Below are 24,744 nucleotides of genomic sequence, written 5' to 3' on the forward strand. Positions count from 1 at the left end.
TGCTAAGTCTGCTTAAGATTCCCCCTACGGACAATTGTGATCATACGAAAATTTCCAATTATATAAACAAAATTCTAATGCTTTTTAGGTTATAATTTTCATTATTTTCAATACTTTTATTCTATCAACTAATTAAAAATTATGCTAGACATAAATTTAAGTAATTAATGTAAAAATTAACAAATTTTAAATTTTAAGTCTAACTCATATTATAAAATCAACTTATATAATGAGATTTTCACCTATTTATTTATTATTAAATGTCATAGTCTTTAATCGATGTGAGATTTCTAACACCCTTTTCATGTCGATATTACTAATTTGTGTGTGAAACTATATATTTATGGATGTTTAACGATTTAATAGCATATAACACGATATGTCCAATAAACTTTCATTAGAATAGGTTTGAAATGACTCTGATATCATATTAATTTTGTATATTTCATTTTAAAAAAATTATTATTAATCAAATAATTGTTACATACTTACTTATTTACATCTTTACTCTATTTACATGACATAATAAAATAAATGAAAATAACAAATATTAATGAAACAGTTATAACGATCTCATTTTATAAAATCGATTCGAGAGATTTACACATTTATCTATTATAAAATGTTTAATTTATGATAGAATGTTTAATGAAACTGAATTTTATTTTTATTTCTCCATCACATCACAACTAATTATTCTTGTGTGAATATAATTTTATTTCTTTTCTTATATGTACGAGGATATAATTTCTTGGTCGAATTCTTTGAAGACGAAACTTTAACCAAAAGTTGAATCTTAGAAACTATAAATACTAATAATTTGATTTTGAAGAAGCATAGGTTTTAGATTAGTAAAGTAACCCTCTATTCGATGAATGAAAGCCATTGCAGGAAGTCAACAACTTTCACTTTCAACAGAGTGTAATAAGGTATTTTGGTGCGCGTCACTGCAGTGGAATTCTGATATTAAATTGATAAAATAATTACTAATTAACAGTTGAAATATGAATAGATATTTTCATTAATAATTTATTTACAAATATCTCTGTAGACAGTGGAGGGCAGCGATAGAAGAGCTTGAAAGAAGCCAAAAATAGGAGAAAACGTAAAAAGATAAGTACGCCATTGAATGATGGAAACAGACAGCAGAAGCCAACAAGTTATGATTACTAAAATTAATGGCATCACAAATCACAACATCCAAATCTCACTCTTTGTGTCAATCATATTTTAAATGCCAACAACTACTTCTTTGATTGATTGATATTTGTTTATTTCATAGTGCAAAGTTTTTGAAGTTATAATCAACAAAATTCGTATTTTGGTGCATAAAGTTTATGATAGGTTAAGATTAATGATATTTTCACAATTATACACTATATTATAATTTATTATAATTTATAAGATTTGCACACTTCTCTTAAATTACATAATATATTTGTGTTGAATAAATGTATCAGTGTCGATATTCGTAAGATATTTATCAGTAAAGTGTTTAATTTAAAAAATATTTGTGAGATTTTTAACAATTCTAACATAGTTGTAACACAATTTTAAAAAAAAAATACAATAATTTTTTAAAAACTCAAATTTATTATATAAATTTTTATTATGATTATAAAAGTAAGGAACAAATTCTTTTAAATCATTCATGAAAAACATTTTTCTGCTTCCAAAAGATTTGAAACATACTTGCTCACATAAATATTTATTATCAATTTACATAATTCATAATTATATAATATATAGATCTGTGTCTTTCTATCCAAAATTTTGAGAAATTATACATATTTTCGTGTCTATATCCATATCGTGTTAGTATCTATATGTCTAAAACTATCTATCAGTGCTACATAAATTACAATTAAAAATATAAGTGATATTTTATAAAGTAATTTTAAAATAATTACATCATAATTGAGTTGTCAAATAACATTTTTCAACTTAAATGCAACTCCTAACTCTACCTCTTCTTATTGGCTCTCACGTCCTCTCTTACCAACGTTTTGCTGTAGTTTTCAAACTTTATGACTCATCCTGTAATTATTTGAAGCATAGATATTTATTTGAGGATTTTTATTTCTATATTATGACACTTTATATTTTTTAAGTTTAATTATTCATTTCGTATTTACAAATATCATTTATATTGCTTATTGTTGACAGTTATATATTGTAAAAAAATAGGTTCTACATATTAATGTTTTAAAACTAGGTTGGTCTCTGATCTTAAAAACCATCTATCTTATACAAATTGTTCTACATATGTGTGTTATTTTATGTTCTTAAAAATCAATAAAATAAGAGATAATTGACTTTAATAGTTCGTAATATTTTGAAAATTTATATGTAGACATCTTAAATCTCATCTAAATTTAGAAAAATATAAATGAGAAAGAAACGATCAATGTAATAGAGGACTGTAAGAATCTAAGGCATCACTTACATTTTTAGAAAACATTGAAATAAAAAAACACTGAAATTAATATTTCATTAAAATTAAAAAATTAAATATTTTCCCTTCGTTTTAATGAAAAAAAAAATCTCAAATGACTATTATTTGGGAACTGATAGAGTAGTTAACACATCAACTAATTATCAATAAAATCAATTATATGTTCCTAATTATGCATAAAGTAAAATTTTTACATCAATTATAATTACAATTAATATAGAACATGGAGTTATTATATCGACTATATAATTATAACACGTATAGAAAGTCCATTTAAAAAGTAGATTTATTTTGTTTAAAACAAAAAATAATAATTAGAAACTAATCTCTCTCTCTCTCTATATATATATATATGTGTGTGAATATCAATATATGCATATAAAAAATATCAATACTAGTTAAGTATAATGTCTCTTTTATATTTATCTAATCATAATATAATTGTATAACTTCATTGTATTAATTTTTCAACAACTTAAAATGGTAAAATTGTCATGAAGGTTCGGAAAAAACAAGTAAAATGTGAGAGGCAATAATGACGTTTTTTAAAGCATGTGAGAGGAAGATGAAATAAATTTTAATACAATTAAAAGAACATGAAAGTAACAACAACGATGAAGTCAGTTTGAGAATGAAGGAAAACAGATGAAGTAGCTAATGTTCAACACAAGAGAAGAGAAAGATAAATCACACCATAGTAGTTTAGGGTCATAGGGACAAGAGAGAGTAACATAAATACTAAGGGTTGATTTTTAGGTTATAGCAAAATTATGAAAACAGATGAGATACAATGCTGAATTTAAGCAATATACAACGTCCATTACTTTTGTAACTTTCCAAGACTTTTAGATTTTGCCATCAAATCTATTTTGAAACATTCATTTTTCAACAATCAATACTTAACAATAAAATTATTAGATAATAATTAATTTTATATAAATCGACAAACCCTAAATCACTACCTTAATAGTGATTGAACGAAGCATAATAGTGAGTGTGTTATGAATAGCAAACAAGGACCACCTATGATCACAATGGACACAAAGAGTCTAAGATGAACCTTATCACAGTGCTAACAAAGACAAATTTTGAAGAGCAAAAATGGTGGTGGCTCTAGTTCTTTTCCCATGATGGTGCAGATGCAGGAAATAGAGGAATTGTGGGAAAAAGTATATGAATACGAAAGACAAATTTAAAATGGGATGAATCACGAAGGAAAGGATTGCGGGGAAGGGAAGGGAAGGGAAGGGAAGACAGTGTCATGTTTCCATCACAAACACTCAATAATGTATAGGAAAGCAACAAGCACATATGCAACATCCAACGTTATATGTCATTACGCATATGTCTTTATTCTTTCCTATATAATTCCAATGCTTCAATAAATCAAATCATAACTCTCCAACAACTATACCTACCAGAATATCATATACAAACTAAAACACCTTATACCTTCTAAATCTCTATGAAATTTTCTTAATATAAATCTCACGTGTGTTACCAACTATGTACACTCCATGAACTCGATAACAGTTACAAATTAGTTTCACCAATTATTTTGATGCTCACTTTTGAAACATTTTGAAGTTCAGGATATCTTCATTAATTTTCAAGATTATCGAGTTTTTTTTAACAAATTAAAACTCCTTTGAATAACAAAGTTTTGCTTGTGAGCTACAGTCCAAGACTCTCTACAAAAGATCTGTTGTTTGTATGTATATATTGAGCTGTGAGAGTATGCCATGTGTTACTTGATGTACAAGTATGTTTGGATAGTTTATATAAAGATTTTTTTTAAATTAAAAATGAGGGAAAAAAAACATTTTAGTAACTTTTTTTCAACTTCTTTACCAACTCAATCTTTTTTGTAAAACATAGTCATATATAGACCCCTATATATCCTACAGAGAAATAGAAAATTCCCTTAGTGATTGGATTGAATCAAATTACATAATTAAGTAATCATTACTTGATTAATATATCATAAATCCTCTTCTTAGCTTCCTATTGATGTCCACTGCATATAGTTGTTTCATATCTTCACATGCCATAGTAATAAAATTGCTTTTTTTTCATGCTCAACAAAACTCTTTACCAAAACTTTATCTTAAGATTATTTTAGCTTATCAGTTAATATTGAAAGTTGTAACTAACCTGGAAGTGAGTGACGGATGAACGTTCCCGTGAATCTGTTATTCCCCACCAACTTGCTCACCAAATTGACATATAATATGATTATAAATGCATGCTTTCACAGTTCAAAACTCAACTGTTACCTTCTTCACATATAGTGCGCTGGCCCTACATCATCCATGCTCTCATCACTCCCTCACATTCTTCTTTCACTTTTGTGAGTCAAATTTATTTTTTTGTTTTTTATGCTAAGGTTGTCAATTTCCCAACCTGTTTTTGCATGGAAGAGAAAATGATGATGATAATGATAATAATAATTATAATAGCAGATTAGTAGTAGTGAAAATGAAAGAGAAACAATAGGGGCGACTATGGCTTACCAATGAGTCTACAGCTGTTGCTGATACAATGAATCCTAATCAGTTTACACTGTGGTTATTAGTTGCTTAATTGTGCTAAGCATCAATTTAATAAAATAAGTCTCTCTCAAGTCACAAATCTGGTTTCGTTTATTAGATCCTTCCTTGTTTTAAAAGAACCTTCCCCTTCTGTGGGGTCATTAGCAGATCTTGGCTGTGATTGTACCCTTGATTTGTATGTATCCTTGCTTTTTGGTTCCCTGTCGTCATCAGTTTTGGTATTTGCTGATGTATTCACTTCTACATTTGTGGCACTGGTAAATCTGCATGTTTAGTAGCAGTGGTAGTAACAGATATAGGTATGCGCATTATTGTTCTAATAACAATAAAGAAGTAACCATTTGGAATTTTCAATAATTGGGCTAGATTTTGCTCTTAGCTACTTGCTTAATGGAACATGAACCATGATATAAAAATACACACATCTTTGCTCAGATATTTTTTTATGAATACTATTGGCCCAGAAGTTGTATTTGTTTACTCATTTGATTGTTTGTATAATAAAGAAAAATAGAAAGAGAAAAGCGCGTTTGACAAGTGATAATTGACGGAAAATAGTGTTACAGAGAAGTGTTACACCAAGAGTATAGTTGTTATGGACGTATCTCCTATTAAATGTGAGATTTGGTGTTATTTTGATTTTCTTTTAGGTATCTCCTGAAATTTCAATTAGTAAGTGTTTACCTTTCAGGACTTTCTTTTCCTGTGTTTTATTATCAGACAAATAAGAAGTGCTGTTAGGACCAGTATTATTATTCTTTGTTTTCTTTTCTCCTTCTGCAAGTTGTGGTTGTGGATATCTAGCTATAATGCTATATGGTCACGCATTTTCTGTCTTTTTCTTTTTGTCTCTACAGGGAACTCCCTTCTATTGTGCACTCAAAAAACTCCAACTTTGTTTTCTTAATTCTTACAATCTCAGAAGACCTCTTATTTAAATGTTGGCTGCAAAATAGTACCCAAAGCATGTCAATGAGTGCTTCCATATTTAAGAGCTAGAGCTCGGAAAATCTTGCACACTGCACAAAACAGGTGCTTGTTGGTTCAGTTATAGTATTTTGACCTGAGGCGATGAAAACAAGGAGAGGAAGACGCTCAGAGGTAAGCTTTAACAGGGCTCTCACTGCTGTTTAAGGATAAATATGTTTCTTAGAAGCTCCTAAAATTTGTCTCATTGTAGCAGGCCTTTTGGCCCTCCCTTGTGATGAAGAAATGGTTAAACATAAAGCCAAAGGTGTATGATTTTAGTGAGGATGAAGTGGACACTGAAACTGAGAGTGAAGATGATGGTATGCTTTAGACTATACTATATTCCTTTTTGCTGTTTAGCTTGATCTTTTTCTCTTTTCATTTTTTTTCCTTCTTTGTTCTTTCAATTTCATTCAGTTTGCTCTCTTAAAGACTCAAGAATGGGTGTGCGTGAAGATAATCCACTTAGAACATCATCCATATTCCCAAGTCAAACATCAGGCAATACTTTATTCCTTTACATTGCTATGGTTCTTTAAAGGAGAATATGTGCTCTTTGCTTTAATACACCTTTTGTCATTGCTTGCTCTGGTTACAAAATCAGTTATTGGAGCGGCTTGTTATGAATTCTAGAATCTAAACACAGTATTTTGCATAGCTTTGTTCTCTCCTTTTGGAAGGAGGACACGGAAAACATTTGTTCTCAACTGATGTTAAATTGCATATAGATCTTTTATGGTGAAAGCATGCATCTGAAAAAACAAAGGAAATCTGAACCAAATTCCAAATGTGTTACTACCAAAAAATATATGAAATTATTTTTTTAAACTTCAAATGATTGACTGTTTTCTCTGATTGAGTTTCAAAGTGTTAAAAGCACCATCATGCGTGATTTGATTTTGTAATTCAGATGCATCTTGTAAGGGCTATAAGGTCAGGCATAGAAGAGGGAAATCAGAAACTCTGCGTGTTCAATACATAAATACAAAGGAAGTGAGGTCTGGTGGTAATCAAGTTATGTATAATTAATTTAATGATATTGATGAAAGGAATCATAAATCGGTTATTTTGCAGGGTAACAATTGGCACCTGGAATGTTGCTGGAAGAATTCCATGTAAGGATCTTGAAATTGAGGACTGGCTTTGCACCGATGAGCCAGCAGATATTTACATTATTGGGTAAGTAGTTTCTGTTGTTGCCTAATGCTTTAATATTTCTCCCGCGTTGTTCATGGTGCACCGTGTCCTATGTTTTCTTCTTCAACATATTGACAAATATTTGGATCATTCACCAGACTTTAGGTAAAACTTAACCTGATATGCTGTACAGATTTTTTTTCTTGCATATCTTACAAATGATAAGTATCATGGAGTTTCTCTTTTGTTAAATACGTTAAACATGATTGTATTTTCCCCTATTTATGTGTTTTTGTCTGTTTGATTTATAAATAGAGCGTGATCTGCTAAGTTTTTTTATTGACAAGACCATAAAAAAGATTTAGTGATGCAATATGAGACTCATTGCAATACCTTCCTTTCCTACACAAATAGGTAAGTGATCTGATTGACCAAAAGTTCAATGTTTTTAAGATGGAAACGCCAGTTTATCTCCAAAAACAATGACTGCTTTTGGCTAAATTTAAGTTCATTCCAAGACCCTAAAACATTCGCCTAGGATTTTATTTACATCAGGTTTAAGTGAGATTCCAATATGGAAAGGGATGCTGAATTTTCTTTCTTATGGTTCATGAGAATGGATCCAGTGTTTTAAAGTCATGAAAATCTTCTTTTTCATGTCATTCTTTATGAAAGGTTTGTCAGATGTCCAGTCCATGTTTGGAATCCAACGATGAGTTTAATTCATGTAAAACATAAATATTCTTATGTTAATAGCTGAGATGAACTTCATTCATAATTACGAACTTCCTTCATAATTTTGTAGTTTTGAATAAATTCTAATAAAAAAAGTTTATATTAAGAAGTATCTTAGTAGTGCTTTTGGGCAGAAATTCGTGTGACCTTGTAACATTCAAATTCAACATGCATGAGAGGTCCATTTTTGCTTCTTTAGGGTGTTTGTAAAAATGGTCTTCTGATAGCTTCTGTGATTAACCTCAACACTAACGCATGGCTTTTAACAGTTTCCAAGAGGTAGTCCCCTTGAATGCTGGAAATGTTCTTGGGGCAGAGGATAATACACCCATCCGAAATTGGGAAGCAATCATTAGAAGAACTCTAAACAAATCTTCTGAACCTGAAAGCAAGCCGAAAAGCTACAGTGCCCCTTCTTCTCCTGTCCTGAGAGCTTCTGCAAATGTTCTAGCAGACAGTATAGATGTTAATCCACTAGACACAATGAATGAGGAGTACTTGGGAAGTTTTAACAATGTTGAGCTAGAACAAGAGGAAGTCAAAAGCTTAATTGGTAGAGGAAGGACTTTGCAGTTGAGGAATATAAATGACATTGATCCTCAGACCATACTTGATTGGCCTGAACGTCCTTTAGATGCAATCCCACATACTGATTCCAGTTCAAAATTGCGCAGAGTATTTAGCTCAGACAGAATTGGCTTTAACCTGACAGACAACAAGGGTTCAAAATATGGGAGTGTAATGAAACGGACACACCATAGTTCGGGAAATTTGGGCTTGTTATGGAAAGAACAGCAAGTGATGCCTGAGGAAGTAATTGATACCCTTGATGAGTTATCTGGCATGTTATCTGATGAGGAAGATGATGATTTTCTTGAATTGCCAAATGACAACGATGATGATGGAATAGGGGCCGTGAAATCACATCGTAAGTATGTCCGGATCGTCAGCAAGCAGATGGTAGGAATATACGTGTCTATTTGGGTGCAAAGGAGGTTGAGAAGGCACATTAACAACTTGAAAGTTTCTCCAGTTGGAGTTGGTCTCATGGGCTACATGGGAAACAAGGTAAGGGAGAATGAATGTTTTAACACTGAATTTTACATCATTATATAGCATAGGTGTACATGTAATGGCAGTGTTAACAAGACTTGATAGGACTTTTAAGCTGCATGGTATACATTCCATGATAAAATCTCACTTATTTATGATAGAACTTTTCAACTTGACTCTTACCTTTATGAATGTGAGTGATAACAAACTATGTCTGATGCAGGGGTCTGTTTCAGTTAGTATGTCTCTCTTTCAGTCACGTTTGTGCTTTGTTTGTTCGCATTTGACTTCTGGTCAGAAGGATGGTGCAGAAATAAGACGAAACTCGGATGTTCATGAAATTCTTCGCCGCACTTGCTTCTCATCTGTCTTTGATACAGATCAGCCACAAACAATCCCATCTCACGAGTAAGTTTAACTTTACGTTGAAAATTGTACTTTACAAAGGACATAATAAAATTGTTGCTAGAAAGGTGTAAAACAATAAAAGCCAACGGTTTGTGTTGAAAAATTTAACAAACAATAAGGTGTGTTTAATTTTAAGCTGGAGATATATAAGGAATTCGACATCAACAAAATAAAATTATTGAATGGAAATAACCAACCACAGTGAACTTTAGAAACTAATGGCTGAAGAAGGTACATAATTAATTCATAGAAAAGGAGATAAATAGACTGAAATGGTTATATATATAGAATATGTTTAGCGATGATTCTACGAACATCATGGATTCATTAGTGGGTTGCTCAATGCCAACAGTCAAATTTTCTGGTTTGGGGATTTAAACTATCGTATCAATATGATGGATGAGGAGGTTCGAAAGCTGGTAGCTCTAAAGAAATGGAATGAACTAATGAATTACGATCAGGTGAGAATTGTGAAACAACTTTGCATCCTACAAAATCTACAACTAGAGATGCCAAAAGCATTTTCTTGGCACCAAACTTTATTCATTTGCTGATGTACGTGATACTTTATCAACGAGAGTTTCTAATTGCTTCAATTTGCAGTTAACTAATGAATTACGTAGTGGGCACGTGTTTGATGGATGGAAAGAGGGATTAATAAACTTCCCACCCACTTACAAGTATGAATTTAATTCTGACATATATATTGGTGAGAATCCAAAAGAAGGGGAAAAGAAGAGATCTCCAGCCTGGTAAGCGCAAACGTGTTAGTGTTATGTTAGTGCATGGATCATATGATTAATGTAAACGCAGTGTGACCCTTTGTACAATTATACAGGTGTGATCGTATATTGTGGTTTGGGAAAGGAATAAAACAACTTCAATACAACAGAGCAGAAAACAAGCTCTCAGATCATCGAGCAGTTAGCTCAATATTCTGCATTGATGTTGAAGTATTTGACAACCGCAAATTACAACGAGTCCTGAATTTTACAAAGGCGGCAGTACACCCAGAGGTTTTCCTTAGAGAAGATGGAGAGTGGTCATACTAGATACCAACCCAATATTGTAATTTACAAACTAACTGGTAAGTTTACATTTTCATTCCCTCTCTCTATCTCAAGAGATATATTATGAGATACATTCAGATAATAAAAAAAAAAACCTAAAAATTTATATAATCAAAGAAATGCACTAGCTCCCCCTAACCAAATTTACAAATTTGCAATTTACTTTAATGGCTCATTCTTTCTCATCGGCAGGGTGGAAGATATACAGGCTTACAAATCGAGCCGCTAAAGAAAAGCAAATGTACATAGGCATACTTTGGGATACAGTGCCACACTTTCTGTTTAATTATGGGTTGTATGAAAATAGTTTTTTATTCCTTTTCCTGTATAATTTTGATCTTCAAGTATCGACAACGGTTAGCACATACTACTGTATATAGGACCAGTTTTCTTCTTCAAATACCTTTCAGAGATTTCAAATCATCTACAAAATAAGCAAATTCATATCAAGAGACGTATTATTATTCAATATACATAAAAACATAATATTTAATCACATTAAAGGTTAAAAAATTGTGGGCATCAGTTCTCCAAGGTGATAGCATCAATTAAAATTCAGACGCAAATTACCCATTTGACGATAAGATTCATCATATGCCCATTCTCAATTTCAATTTCGAAAAACAAACAAATTTGGACACTCTTCATATAGCTTAATCAATAGACAACCCAGCAAAGAAAAAGTCCAAAAAAATATTTAGAATTTTGAAAGAGGGAATAAAGACAGCGATCAGAACCTGTCGGGATTCATATAAACATCACGCAGATATCAGCGGATTGACAGACGAATGAATTTCTATCGTCACTTCGCATTACTTTTTTCCCTCTAAACTAAACTCAAAAAACTAATCAGCTAATTCTCAACAGAATCGTATAACTCAGCTAATCAAAACTACATGAAATTTAAATAATATATTAGTGAAAAACAATTAAACAGTAACGATATCAGATTTAAAAGGTCAAATGTTGAGCTCAGAACTTCTTAGAGGTTAATTGCGCCATCATCGACGATCACAAAAAGTGACGCCTCCAGCACGGTTATATATTCATCACAGGCTCACCACTTTCCCAAATACATTACATATCAGCAAAAGAATCTTCCGGAGAGAAAAACATCGCAGGGAACGGGAACGGGATAAAGTAGAACAAACTATATCTAGAAGTAACAAACAAGAATAACAAAATAGCTAGAAAACACACAGGAAACGAGAACAGAAGCGAAAACTACAATTCGTCGCAGTAGAAAGATCTTCGATTAGAAGACTGGAATTGGCGATAATTTATAGATGCAATTTAGGGTTTTTATCATTTTAGGCAAGACTAGGGTTCCGCAGGGCAAGGTGACCCGGTTGGGTCGGGCAGTACATTTACCTGCGCATTTAGTAGGCCCAGTAAGTAGTGAATACTACAGGGCTTTTACTTCCCCCACCCAATCAATTCAAAAATACACTCCATAAATTTCTGAAATTTCAAAACTGTCCTTGTACATTCTAAAATTGTTAATCCAGAATTGAGAAATACATTCCGAAAAAGTGAACGGTGGAACCAAATACATTGTTAGTTTTGGATTGTATGGTGGTTCTTACAAAACTAATCATCACAAATACAAAATCAAATTTTAATTTTCTACTAAAGTAGCTTTAGTTGAAAATGATTCTGTGTCTTTTAAATCTTTTCATCATGTGTCTACTTATATTATAATTCTGCTTACTTGGTGGGTAAATATTTGATAATTAAGCACATTTCAAAGTCCCTTTCTAACTATTTACAAATTCATAAATGTCATGGAGGTTTTAACGGAAGTTGGAACAGATAGAGCTTGAAAAAAAAATGTGATTAAGACCAAGTTAAATATTATGCGTCTTTTAAGTTAATAACTAATTATTTATCTATTGAATTTACATTTATATCCTATTTTTAATATTTATTTAATTTTTTGTGTACTAAATGTAGGATAGAATGTATTTTTTAAGAAAATATGTTAATAAGATAAACTCATTTATTGTTTATGAAATAGTGCATGTGATTCTTCAGGAAAAATCCAAAGTTTCTTCGTTTAGTTTTGTAATCTTAATTTTTTTAATATTTCATGAGTATGATGTATATTATCCTACCCTATTATATTAAACATGGTAGATTAGCTCTACCTCTAGAATTGTGCTCGGTGTGTAGACTACTTTTCAAAACAAATTTGTCCAAAGGTCTTACAAAAATTACTTTATTTCTTCTAAATTGTATACAACAAAGTGTACTTTTTTTTATTTAAAAAATAACTTAAGATGTATGAGAACTTGGAATTTCCTTCATAAAAATTGAATAAAAAACTAGTATATCCTCTTGACAAAAAAAATTCATGAATCTATGATATGGATAAAGTTTTCTACCGTTGATACATATGGTACTTTAGACATTTTCATCATCTCTACTTCATTGTTAAGACTCGTACTTGAGTATAACTTGTTAATAATAGTTGGGGTTGACATTTTCCTACAATTCTATATGTTGAAGTACTACAAGATTTACTAATTTTGTATGTTAACTGATCATGTTGTGTAAAAAATAGGAATGTATGTTATGATATTTCGGGTACTCATTTGTTGTTGTGGTTGGATGGTGATAAGAGATTACATAATGGAAGAGACACTACCATAATAATATTTGTTGAGCTACCTAATCCAAGTTTGTATCTAAAATTGGCTTACCGAGATTTCAATGTACAATTGTTTCTCTTTACTGACTTAAACATCAAAATGTACTCACAGGTACCCTATGTGATTGAAGACCGAATACTCAAGGCTGAAGATTGAAGACCAAGAAGACATAATAGTGGTAGAATTCAAATATCTATATTCGATCTTGTAAGAACATTGTGACACTCACTATGAGATCGAATAAAACCTTACAAAAAAGTCACATGGTAACCAAGCGCAACACTTTGTGCGCAAAGAATGCCCGATGAGGCAAAAGTTAGAGAATGGCATGACAACCACTATCTGAGTCGAACAAGAACATCGTGATCCTAATGGATCCAACTTGCACACAACACCAAACAAAATGAAATGTTCTTTTAAGGAATCATCAGTATCACTTGAGTATGGAGGCAAATGTACTACTCGATTTGTTGGTATTTCGATGTACGAACATGTCGACACATACTTCAAACATCGTCATCTCAACTCTCTAGGTTTGTGTGCAACTAATTAGTCAACACTAAGGATTATCACCTAAATATTTTGTTTAACGCTAATCAAATGTAAAACTATCACAAAGCCATATTAAGAATGTTTGGGCCTACATGGGCTTAGGTTACACCATTTGTGCAACTACCAACCCAATTTAGATAGTATAAAACATGAATGTCCTAAGGTAAAAGAGAATGACTCTTTGATAACTAAATTATTATTATTTTTCTTTATCGACTTGAATGACAAAGAATAATTCCAGTACTCCTTTAAAAGTGAACACCGAAAATCAAAGAATGGAGATCAAATACCAAATGTCTAGAACTGAAAGTTGAAAACAGATCAAATATTAAAATTATAATGTTTATTCTACCGCGTAAAAACGTATGCACAGTTCATGTGAAATTAAAAACTTAAATAACGTTGTATAAAAGAAGGAAAATATTGAAAATAGTTTTAATGTTCAATTACCATAAATGAAAATGTTATCCTTATTTTCTTTTATTTTTTTTAATGTCACCCCAATATCACAACTCTTTTAATAAGATATCAAGCACATAAAAATATTGAATCATGCAAGAAAATCAACTTAATCAAATATTTGTTAAAATTTGTGAATAAAATTAGAATACAAATTAGGAACAGGTCAAATAGTTTAGCAAAATCAATAGATGTTGATGAAATTAATAAATATTATGAGTGTAGATATTTATCACCATTCGAATAGTGTAGAGATTTTTTTATTTTTTTTAATATTCATCATCTATGATGATCTTAAGTCAAAAAATTGACATTTCAAATTTTAAATGAGAAATTGTGTACCTTTTAAAGATGATGAAAATAGATTCTGTTGTGAATAACAATAAAGATGTAAAAACAATACTTGGTTTGAAGCTAATAAATGAATTGTTTTCTAACGTTATAAACACTAGTTTCTTCGAGACTTCAATACATAAATTACCTTTTATAACCACTCCAGTACAATACATAAGTTGGTGGCGTGTTGGTTAGAACCTACCAGCAGTAAATTGTTCACGTTCTTTTGTTTGTAACCTTGTCTAATTTTAATTACTTATTTACAAAATTTGAATTCAAATCTTAAAAATACAATTAGTTAGTTCCGTACGTATTACGAGTAAATAAACTTGTATTTATACATTTTCTATCTTTTGCGGATATATTAATGTTTTATTTGAACTAAGAAGTGTTAGATGCAATAATGTTTCGTATGAAGCAGTGAATTTGAAGTAAAAGTGTAGGAAAAGTTAATTTATTTGGATTAATATATATAGAGAGAGTGAATAGTCACTCTAAAATTTATGAAAAAGATTTTGGAAGTAATGAATGTGATTAAAATTGTAAATTTTTTAATTAATAAAAACCAATATTATAAAATTGTTTTTGTATTTAAAAATAATTAAAAAACAAATATAATTGATATATTTATGAGTTTTAATTGCTTATAATTGAAATATTATTTCTAATAATTATAAGAGTTGACTTTGAAAAAAATATAAATTATGAAAAATTGTAACATATAAAATTATCAGAAAATTAACTTGTTTTAATTAAAATACAATTTTAATTGCTTGGTTATTAAAGAAGTTTCCAAAAATTTGAAAATGCAGTAAACATTGTTTCCAGTATTATATAAGAACGGAATTTGAAAATAATATAAATTATGTAAAACTGTCATAACATGAAAATTGTTAAAAATAATTTAATGATATAATTAATTATTATAATATAATATTAATAATATAGGAAGGTTAAAAACATTGAAAAATAAATAAAGAGGCAAAATGAATTGTATTTATTTTAGAAGATCATAAAATATTTGTTAGGTAATCAAAGAATATTCTACATAACTTAAAAGAACAAGTTTCAATACCAAAGTAAAGGAAGAGAAATATAAAGTATATATAACTTGATCATATCACTTTTAAAGTCATGCTGATGCAATTTTAATTTGATTAGTATTGTTTCTTCAGGTTTAATTATCTGCAGGAGAAGGTGGAGCAGATTTGTGGTTTCAATGACTGAGGTTGAACATGGATGAAGGTGAAATGAAGTATGAAAAACATGTTTAGAAGATTGAGACAAAATTCTAAGAAAATATTTACTAAAATACTCATAAAAGTGCTAACTAAGATGGAGTTAAGAGACAAATTGAGGTTGAATTTCTGAAACAATTTATTAGTCAATTAAAACTAATTTACAAAGAGGCTAACACCTGTATTTATAGTGTTACGGGAAAGTCAATGTGCAAACTTTAATCCTAAAAACTCTTCACTCATAAAAGAACAAGTGACTCTCTAATTAGAGCAAATCCTCTCAAATTAGAGGTTGACAAGTGTTCTCCTCTAATTGAAGAGAATCATTTTCATTCCCATGAAGACAAATGACCTTTTGGCATTGGTGAGAATCCTCTCCATTGAAGGGATGACATGTTAACATTCATGTTTTCTTTGTCATTCCATAATTTCTATTTGCACTCTAGTAATTTATTTGTGCACCTTAGATGGTCTAGAGTTGTATTGGGTCCAAAAAAGCCCAATTGTAACTCTAGTTAGACTATTTTTTTTTTTATTTACACCCTACTTTAATTGGCACAATACAAGATCCATGAAAATTGGCCCAAAACATGGATCTCGAAAATGTCAAAATAAAGTATATATTACTCTATACAATGTTTATAAAACTAGAAAAAAATGAAAGAGTAAACAACAATTGATTCTCCTTAAGATGAGAGTCTACTAAATTTATTTTTGTGCTTTGAATCTTCTTAACCAAATGTTTTGAGGTTGGATGAATTTTCATCACATGTGCTTGCTGTAACTATTTGCACATGTCATTATATGGGAAAGTTGTAACTACTTCAAATATTTCTGCACCTTTGAAAGGATGTCCATGTGCACATGCCTCTTTACATTTCAAAGGACATTCATGTACTTAAACAATGATTAAGATAATAAATTACTGAGTGTAATTATTAACTTAGAGGCGATGATAAGTTAATATAAGATTTTTTTTTATTCACATTGCTTCAAACTTGTTTTCTAATCACCCTAATTTATTTACTTAAATTGAAATAAAATTAAGTTTAATTGAATATTAATTTGATAATGGAGATTTTTAATTCTTTAAAATAAATATTAATTATTCTTTAAATCGTGTAATTTTTATAAAATGATACTAACAAAAAAATGTAAATACTATTTGTAATTTTATAAATTAATTATTTTATAATTACTTGTTTTCTATTTTTAATTCACACTTATTTTTATTAAAATTAAATTAAAAGTTATTTAATAATTTATTACAATATCGAATTTATTTATTTACTTTCACATCAATCAAACCCACAACAATTTTTTTTTTCCTCTTTACTTCTTATTCTCTTTTGCTCGTATAATGAGAATTTCACTTTTAAATCTATTTCTCTCCTTTTGCATTCCTACCCCCACTTTATTACAAGTAGAAATTCTTAAACGAGTAACAGAATTTGCAGCGTGCATCGCATGCAGAGACTTAATCAATGGAATGAGTTATAAGAGTATTATAAGTTATTTATCATTTATTATTTTTACTTTTATACAAATTTTCAAACATTAAACATATTAAAATTTATAAAATAAACAAATACTTTTTTATTCTTCTAAATTTATGTTTAGAATATATATTAATATTAATGTCAAAATGAATTGTAACAAACTAATAATAAAAACAACAACATCTCTTACCTTCAATATAAATAGTTAAGAATATTGCCGTTGCTTCTCTTAAGATGATACTAAATAACATTTCACATCATCTATAATTTTAAAATACATGTTACTTTCTTATATTTTTAATAGTTTTGTAAAAATAAACTCATCATTGATTCCATCAAAATACTAGTCAATTGTCAAACTATTAGATTATTGATTAACTAAAGATTTATATTAAAAAAATAAAAAAATATAATATATGTATAATATAATTTGACATATTTGATTCAAATTTAAAAATGTTATAATAATAAAATACCGATAGATGAGAAATAAAGTTCAAAGAATATTATTCCATAGTTTAAATGGAAAAAGGATCATTGTGATAAAACAAAATAATAATAACAATGCAACTCTATAAAAAATTTCAAAATGCAATCACATATACTTCTCAAAACACATGAGCTATTTATATATAGTTATGTTTATTCTTAAAATTTGAATAATTATTTTATAAAACACCTTTTGTCTCTATATTTCTCTTTGTGATTTTTCTTTTACGTCTTCTCTATCTCTTTTAATTAATGATTTTTACATATTCGCATCCATTAAGTCTGGGAACAAAACAAAACAAAAACATATAAACAAGCTTAAATTCATTTCCAAAATCATTGCAAATCTAAAACGTAAAAAAAAACATGGTTAAGTTTATAGTTGTGGTGTCTTACGAAAAAATAGAAAAAGGAAATGAGGATAAGAAATGAGAGAAGTAAAAAATTGAGAATGGAAACAAGAGAGAAAAGGATGTGAGAAAAGAGAGTGAAGTTTGAGAGACACTAATATTGTAATTGATAAATTTAAGGAACACAATTGAGGGAGAGAGAGCACAATTAAGAGAGAGAAGTGAGAAGTTTTTCATTGAGATTGAAGTTGTTGATAGAGAGGGAAGCTAAAAGTTGTTAAGGGATGTACATTTGGTTCTTAGATAGAATTATAAAAATAAAAGTAAATACCAAAAGAATGAAATGACAAAAATGTCAAAGATAACAATAAAATGACAAAAAATCTCTTATTATATATTTATAAAATAATAAAATAAAATATTAGTATAAGAATAAAATGAAAAAGTAGATGTGTAAAAAAAAAAAAACAGTTACGAAAATAATTATCTTTATATATAGATATAAATATTAACCATTTTCCTATTGATCCCGATGACCTAAATTAAGTTGACCTTTAATCTACTCGTCAATTATTCGTTAGACCGACCAATTTGATTTGCTTTTATATTTATGGTTTTTATTAAAATAATCATCCTAAGTTTTTAAATAAACATTAACATTTTTTTATTTTCAATAAATAACATCCATCTTCCTAATGTTTTTTATGAAGTGATATCACTAAAAAAATTTATTAAATATAAATTAATTTTAAAAATAAAAATAACTAATTATTATATTAATTGAATTATATATTATTTTATATACTAAAAAACTTATTAATATCTAAAATAATTTATATTATTAATACATAGTTTATAAATTAGTAGTTAATTAATTATTAAGGTTTTAACTATAACTATAAAGATAAATATTTTGTTCCAATAAATTAATATTATAATTAATTTGTTGTACATAATTTAATTTGTTCAACATTATTTTTAAAATCTCAAATAAAAATTAAGAAGAAAAAAACAGTCCCGATATGAATAGAGGAAGAAAGTAAAGAATGCAGATAAAGAGACGCAAGAACGTCTTTGTTTTAACTAGTAATAATAATGACTATTATTATAAACTTATTAGTAATATTATTTATATTATTATTATTATGATAATAATAATAAATTTTATCTTAATTATAATAATAATAAATTATTAGTATATTTATTATCATAATAATTATTATTATGGTCACAATTTATCTTATTATTTTATTATGTTGGTTATTATTATTATATTAATTGTCATAATTAGTATTATTGTGAAAATAACAATTATATTTATTATTATATTAATTATAACATTAATTATTACAATTATTATCTTGTTATCATTGTTATTATTACTATTATATTTATTATTAGTATTGTTGTTATTATTACTATAATTATTATCATGATAATAATAATAACATTTATTATTATAATTATTTTTCATTATTATTATTATTATATTCATCTTATTATTATTGAATGATTTACCGACAAATTTACTGACACCTATAGATTTATCAATGAGTATGGATTTATCGAGGAATTTATCAATATATATGAATTTATCAACGAATACGAATTTACCAATAGAGATGCAATATCTTTAATTTTTTTGACAGATTTACCAACAAAATTACATTACATTTTTTGTAATTTAACGATATATCTAAAAAAATAATTTAAAAATTTACAATTGTTGCAATTTGTCGGCAAAATTCTTTGCTAAAAAAAAATTATCGATGAATTTGAATATGTCGATAATTATCTATTTTGTAAAATTATTTTTATGCATGTTTTTTTCAAACAATAATAACATGTCACAAATAAGTATAGAAATTATTTTTTAAAATTGAAATAAATTATAAAATCTTTTTGTGTCTTTTATATTAAAAAATAATTATAACTTTGTCAATAACACACTTTTGTGAATTTGGGAGTGCTGCTAAATATGATCTTTCTAATGTGAATTTTGCAAGAGTTTTCATAAGATATTCAATTCTTGTTAAATATTTATTACAATCCTCATAATTTTGAGTTCTTTATTGAAATTTTAGCTACAATTGCATTAGGACTTTTTATAAATTATGTTTATAACATCACTACCATTCTTCTCTTGCATTTGAGTTAATTTATTTGCAAATAATTTACTATTTCACTTGAGTCTATTGTTTGAACAAGAGAGTTTTTTCTTTTTCGTGTAATTCATTAAATGCATCAAGCAATTGCTTATCAATTTCAAAACTAAAATTACTCATACTACTATTACTTGATGATTTAACATTATCCATCAAACAAATATTGACTTTTTCTTACTTTAATTACTTAAAGAGTTGGAAGCATTGTCATCCCATGTAGTATACCTTATTTTCTTCTTATGATAATTCTGTACTTCCTTAATTCTCCTTAAACTTTTGTTTCATAGCTAACAAATGACAACCATGTTTAATGTGACTATGTGTACCACATTTAAAACACGTATAATTTGAATCTTGTTCTTGCTTTCTAAAACATTTTCTTGGCATGATTAAAAAAAAATATACTTTTTTGTTTCTTGCATTTCAATTTTTTTTAGAATTTCTTTAGTAGTAAATTCAAATATTTCACTGTCCAAACTATTCATCTTTTTCCATGCATATCTCAATTTTTCGACTATCAATTTCTTATTCTATCATTTTTTATCCTTTTCAATCTTCCAAGTTCTAACTTGTTCTCTAACTTATTAAATAAGGTGGTCATATTCATCATAGTATTGTCTTTTGATTTAGAGATAACAATAACCTTTGGTTGTCATGACCTGTTTAAGCTTTTCAAAGTTTTGATGTTGAGTTTTTCTCTATCAGAAGTCTTCCCATAAGCAAAAAGGTGATTTATTGTGTGGGTGAACCTATTTTGTACATCATAAATACTTTCCTCTTGCAATATTTTAAACATTTCACACTCTTGTATCATAGTATTTTCTTCTTACTTTTTTCACTTTTTTAGTGACTTCACGTGTAATCTCTAAAATAGCTCACATTTATTTAGTTGAAGAGCAGACCAATACTTTATAAAATTCATCAAGAGTGAAAGTAGATGATATCATACTCTTTGCTCTTACATCATAATGTGCTATTTTGTTTTCACCAAGAGTCCACAAAGAAAATTCTTTAGGAACAAAAATATCATCAACAACTCATCGTTCAAGAAATATTTTAAAAAAATATTGAAAACATACTCAAGAAATATTTTAATTCTCATTGTTCTAAAAGGATAATTTTCTTTGAAAAAAGATGAGATCTATTTATAGATTCACCGTATGCAAATGTTTATGAATGATCAACCACTTAGGATAACAAATTGAATAACTCTCAATTTTTGGCTCTAGATACCAATTGTAAAGAAAAGTATGGTTAAAAACACAACAGAAAAGGAGGTGTATTGATTGAAGAAAATTATTGTTTTAAAAAAATGAAGTTTTAATTAGTACAATATTTTAGGTATTTTTATTTAATTTTTGTATACACGTGATTGAGATGTCCTAGGCACCTTTGGGAACATCTTGAACATATAGGTTGAACAATTCGTCAACTACCATGTTCGAGACTATCTCAACAACTTAAAGCAAAAGTGACTTAAATACGAATTTTACAAAGAAATTGTACTTAATATCAAACTAATACAAAGATCAAGTGTGATATCCTATCTAATTTAGACCCACCAACACAAGAGCCCAACACATTTATGTAAAAAAGTTGATAAATGTTAAGTCAATGTATGTATTTTATTATCCTATATTGGATATTAACTTGAGCGTTAAATGATTTTTTTGCAGCCATACTCCGATCAAGGATCAAGAACCAAGATCTATCGAAAGTTGACATTGAGAAAATCTAAAAGTACAGGTATAGTGAAAATGAGACCTTCCTTACACATACAATAACAATAAGTACTATAAAAGAATTGTCTTAATTTTTTTTATCGTTATAATTTCTCTTAAATAATTTATGTGATTCATTATAAAAAATAAAATAAAAAATTAAAGATAGATCATAATAAAACTAAGTCGAATGTATCTATATAAAAAATGTTAAAATTCGAGGATAAAGTTGAGAAGATTCAGTATTCATTTTCTAAAATAAAAAAATAAAATAAAACAAGCAAAGTTATGAAACAGGGATCACCATAAATAGATTTTCTCAATAATAACTTCACCGATGTTATACATTTAATAAATATGCATTATATTTAATTAATAGAATCAATATATTACACTTAACAAACATAGTACTAAATAATACTGTTTGTATTAATTATTTATTTCTTTGAACGAGAATAACATTTAATGTTATTTTATAGTAATTTAGTATAATCAGAGATACATTAATAGATAGAAATAAAATGAGAAAGAGCTGATATTAACCTTGATAAACGACACAAATATTTCAATTCCTTAAATTGTTAATGACTGTTAATTAAAATATTTTTTAATTAATATTCTCCCATCATACACGTTGTTTTGGACGAGGGTGGGAAATGAGAACAAAATTTCGCTATCGTCTCAAGAGTGGAACGATAATAACGATGTGTTTCAAACAATGAATGAAAAGTGTGAACAAATTATATATTTAAATTATGGGGTGTTATGAAGATCTGAAATTTTTAGTTTCTCAAAATTCTCATACTATATTTTTCATGTTTGATTTACTTATTTAAAGATACTAATTACTGTAAAAAAATATTTTCATAAACAAATTTTACATAAATTTTCATAAAAACATTCTTATAGAATTTAACTAATAAATATATAAATTTGTCTAAGAAAATGTACCATATTTTTTATTAAAAAATTTAAAGTGATAATAAATTATGTTTTGATTTCTAAAAACTCGTGTCAACATTCCTAAGAATACTTTTCATTAACTTAAAAATCATAATTTTGTAGGAATCATATTCTTGAAAATCATGATTTTGGGTATGATTTTTTCTTCTACGGCCCTTTAAGACAGAATAAAAGAAAAATGATTTTTTAAAATAAACTCATTTATTAGTATTTTTATTTTCTTTCTGATTAGATAAAGCAAAATAATATTCTTAAATTCTGTTCCGATTCATATAACACGCCATGAAAAAAAGAAAAAGAAAATAGGAGCATATTAAATAGGTGCAGGAAGGAGAGCATTTTGAAATTGATTTAGCACAAATATGGCATGAACCGATGCAAAAGCAACGGCGAATAAGGGCTCAATTAAGAACATAACATACACTTTTTAGCTTATCTTCAATCGCTATGATTTTGACTAACACAAACCTTCCTATGTCCTAATCCAAACATAACATCCTCCTTTGGATACACACTCCACCAAACCATGCCTCCAAAAGACAAATTCTTCTTCATTTTCTTCTCATTTCTTTTTCTTCAATGGATATTTCCGAGTCAAGAATATTTTTTTTTAAATTTTTTTTTTTTATAGAAATGATATGATGTTATATTCTTAATTGTCACTACAACTATTGTTTTATCATCCAATTAAAAATATCTTTAAATTAGCATTAAAACACCTATCAATTTTAGTCATTTAAGAATTCATAAAATTTCATTCACTCCATCAAATGCGTTTCAACTTATTCATTTGAATTCTAATAATAAATGTAGAATTGCATTAAATGTAAAGAGAAAATCTTTTATGGCCTGTAATAATGAATTTAAAATGTTTCAGAAGGGTCAAAAGGCTAGTCATCATATTATTGAAATTCATTTAAATCATTTCTTTAAACTATTTTTTTTTTACCTGAACTTAATATGTGTTTGGATTAGGAGGGAGATATGTTGAGATTGGAGAGAGTGACGTATGAGGATGTGAGAGGAAAGTGTCAAAAAAATGATAATATTTGGATTGGAGTATGATAGAGTGATGTGCAAAGAAAAATGATAATGTTTGGATTGAAGTATGATAGAGTGATGTGCAAAGAAAATTTATGAGAGTTTGTGAATTATGTGATGATGGTGAGAGAATTTTATTTTTTTTAAAGGTGCAAAATGTTACTTTACAATTTGATCATTACCTATTAAAAAAATTTAATAATTAAATGAGTTTTTTTTAAACATATTCATAAATTTAAAAATTATAATTAAAATAAATAAATATATATTCAATGTAAATAGGTATAATTTAAGAATTATAATTAAAAACATATGTATTGAAAAAATTAAATAAAAATAGAAACTTCACCTAATTTGTTAAAATATTAAACATGTATTATAAAATTCAAAAATAAATCACATATTATATAAATAAATAAAAATATTATTTTTCAATATTAAAACCCCTGTAATAATGAAAAATAAAAAATATAATATAATTAACAATAATTTTTTTTATAAAAAAATATAATTAAATAAATTATAACTAAAAACATAATAATTTATAAAAAAAATATTAATATAAATACAACAACAAATTAAATACAACAGAAATTAAAGTAATTCTTTAAAATATTAAATATATATTATAAAATTAATAAATAAATCACATCTTATATAAATAAAAAAATATTATTTTTTAAGTTTAAAAAACATATAATAAAAAAATATTATAACATTAGAATAAATGAAAATAAATTTAAAAATAATACATACTGATGTGACTTTTCCTCTACATCTATTCTTTTAAAAAAAAATAATATTTACTTTCACAATAATATCTTCTCCTTCTCTTCTTCACACCACTCTAAATCTAAATAATTAATATATTCTCCTTCTTTTCCTCACACAACTCTAAATC

At 27.6% G+C, this 24,744-nt stretch overlaps 1 protein-coding gene, 1 long non-coding RNA gene and 3 other non-coding genes across 9 annotated transcripts; 1 reads left to right on the forward strand and 4 right to left on the reverse strand.

Moving 5' to 3' along the window:
- The first annotated feature begins 5,659 nt into the window (after positions 1-5,659).
- On the forward strand, positions 5,660-10,802 carry LOC137808161 (type I inositol polyphosphate 5-phosphatase 2). Of its 5 annotated transcripts, none has more exons than XM_090299645.1 (11): positions 5,660-6,108; positions 6,191-6,296; positions 6,394-6,477; positions 6,887-6,974; positions 7,051-7,155; positions 8,118-8,916; positions 9,125-9,309; positions 9,662-9,770; positions 9,913-10,061; positions 10,148-10,396; positions 10,572-10,802. In XM_090299645.1, exons 1-10 carry the CDS (start codon positions 6,079-6,081, stop codon positions 10,359-10,361), a joined length of 1,869 nt encoding a protein of 622 aa, XP_090155771.1. In that variant the 5' UTR covers positions 5,660-6,078; the 3' UTR covers positions 10,362-10,396; positions 10,572-10,802. The 5 variants fall into 5 exon arrangements, 3 of the variants coding, with proteins under 3 accessions (XP_090155771.1, XP_068465235.1, XP_090155772.1); XM_068609134.2 differs by having other exon boundaries at positions 5,679-6,108; positions 6,188-6,296; XR_016519230.1 differs by lacking the exon at positions 9,662-9,770.
- On the reverse strand, positions 10,359-11,705 carry LOC137808163 (uncharacterized). The gene is made up of 2 exons (XR_011080674.2): positions 11,580-11,705; positions 10,359-10,803 (listed from the first exon to the last, which is right to left on the reverse strand). It is a non-coding gene; the product is annotated as an uncharacterized LOC137808163 (long non-coding RNA).
- On the reverse strand, positions 10,894-10,982 carry LOC137808899 (small nucleolar RNA Z101). The gene has a single exon (XR_011080772.1). It is a non-coding gene; the product is annotated as a small nucleolar RNA Z101 (small nucleolar RNA).
- On the reverse strand, positions 11,106-11,190 carry LOC137808842 (small nucleolar RNA snoR14). Its single transcript, XR_011080741.1, has one exon. It is a non-coding gene; the product is annotated as a small nucleolar RNA snoR14 (small nucleolar RNA).
- Positions 11,348-11,438, reverse strand: LOC137808901 (small nucleolar RNA U61). The gene has a single exon (XR_011080773.1). It is a non-coding gene; the product is annotated as a small nucleolar RNA U61 (small nucleolar RNA).
- Positions 11,706-24,744: the final 13,039 nt, after the last annotated feature.

This window comes from Phaseolus vulgaris, chromosome 3 (assembly GCF_051622355.1).
Source record: "Phaseolus vulgaris cultivar YP4 chromosome 3, ASM5162235v1, whole genome shotgun sequence".
NCBI lineage: Eukaryota > Viridiplantae > Streptophyta > Magnoliopsida > Fabales > Fabaceae > Phaseolus > Phaseolus vulgaris.

Excerpts from the sequence above, each read along its gene's own strand:
- LOC137808161 (XM_068609134.2), top strand. The coding sequence starts at position 6,079 with ATGAAAACAAGGAGAGGAAGACGCTCAGAG. Across the intron at positions 6,975-7,050 it reads ATAAATACAAAGGAAGTGAG|GGTAACAATTGGCACCTGGA; the intron begins GTCTGGTGGTAA and ends GTTATTTTGCAG. Across the intron at positions 8,917-9,124 it reads TGGGCTACATGGGAAACAAG|GGGTCTGTTTCAGTTAGTAT; the intron begins GTAAGGGAGAAT and ends TGTCTGATGCAG.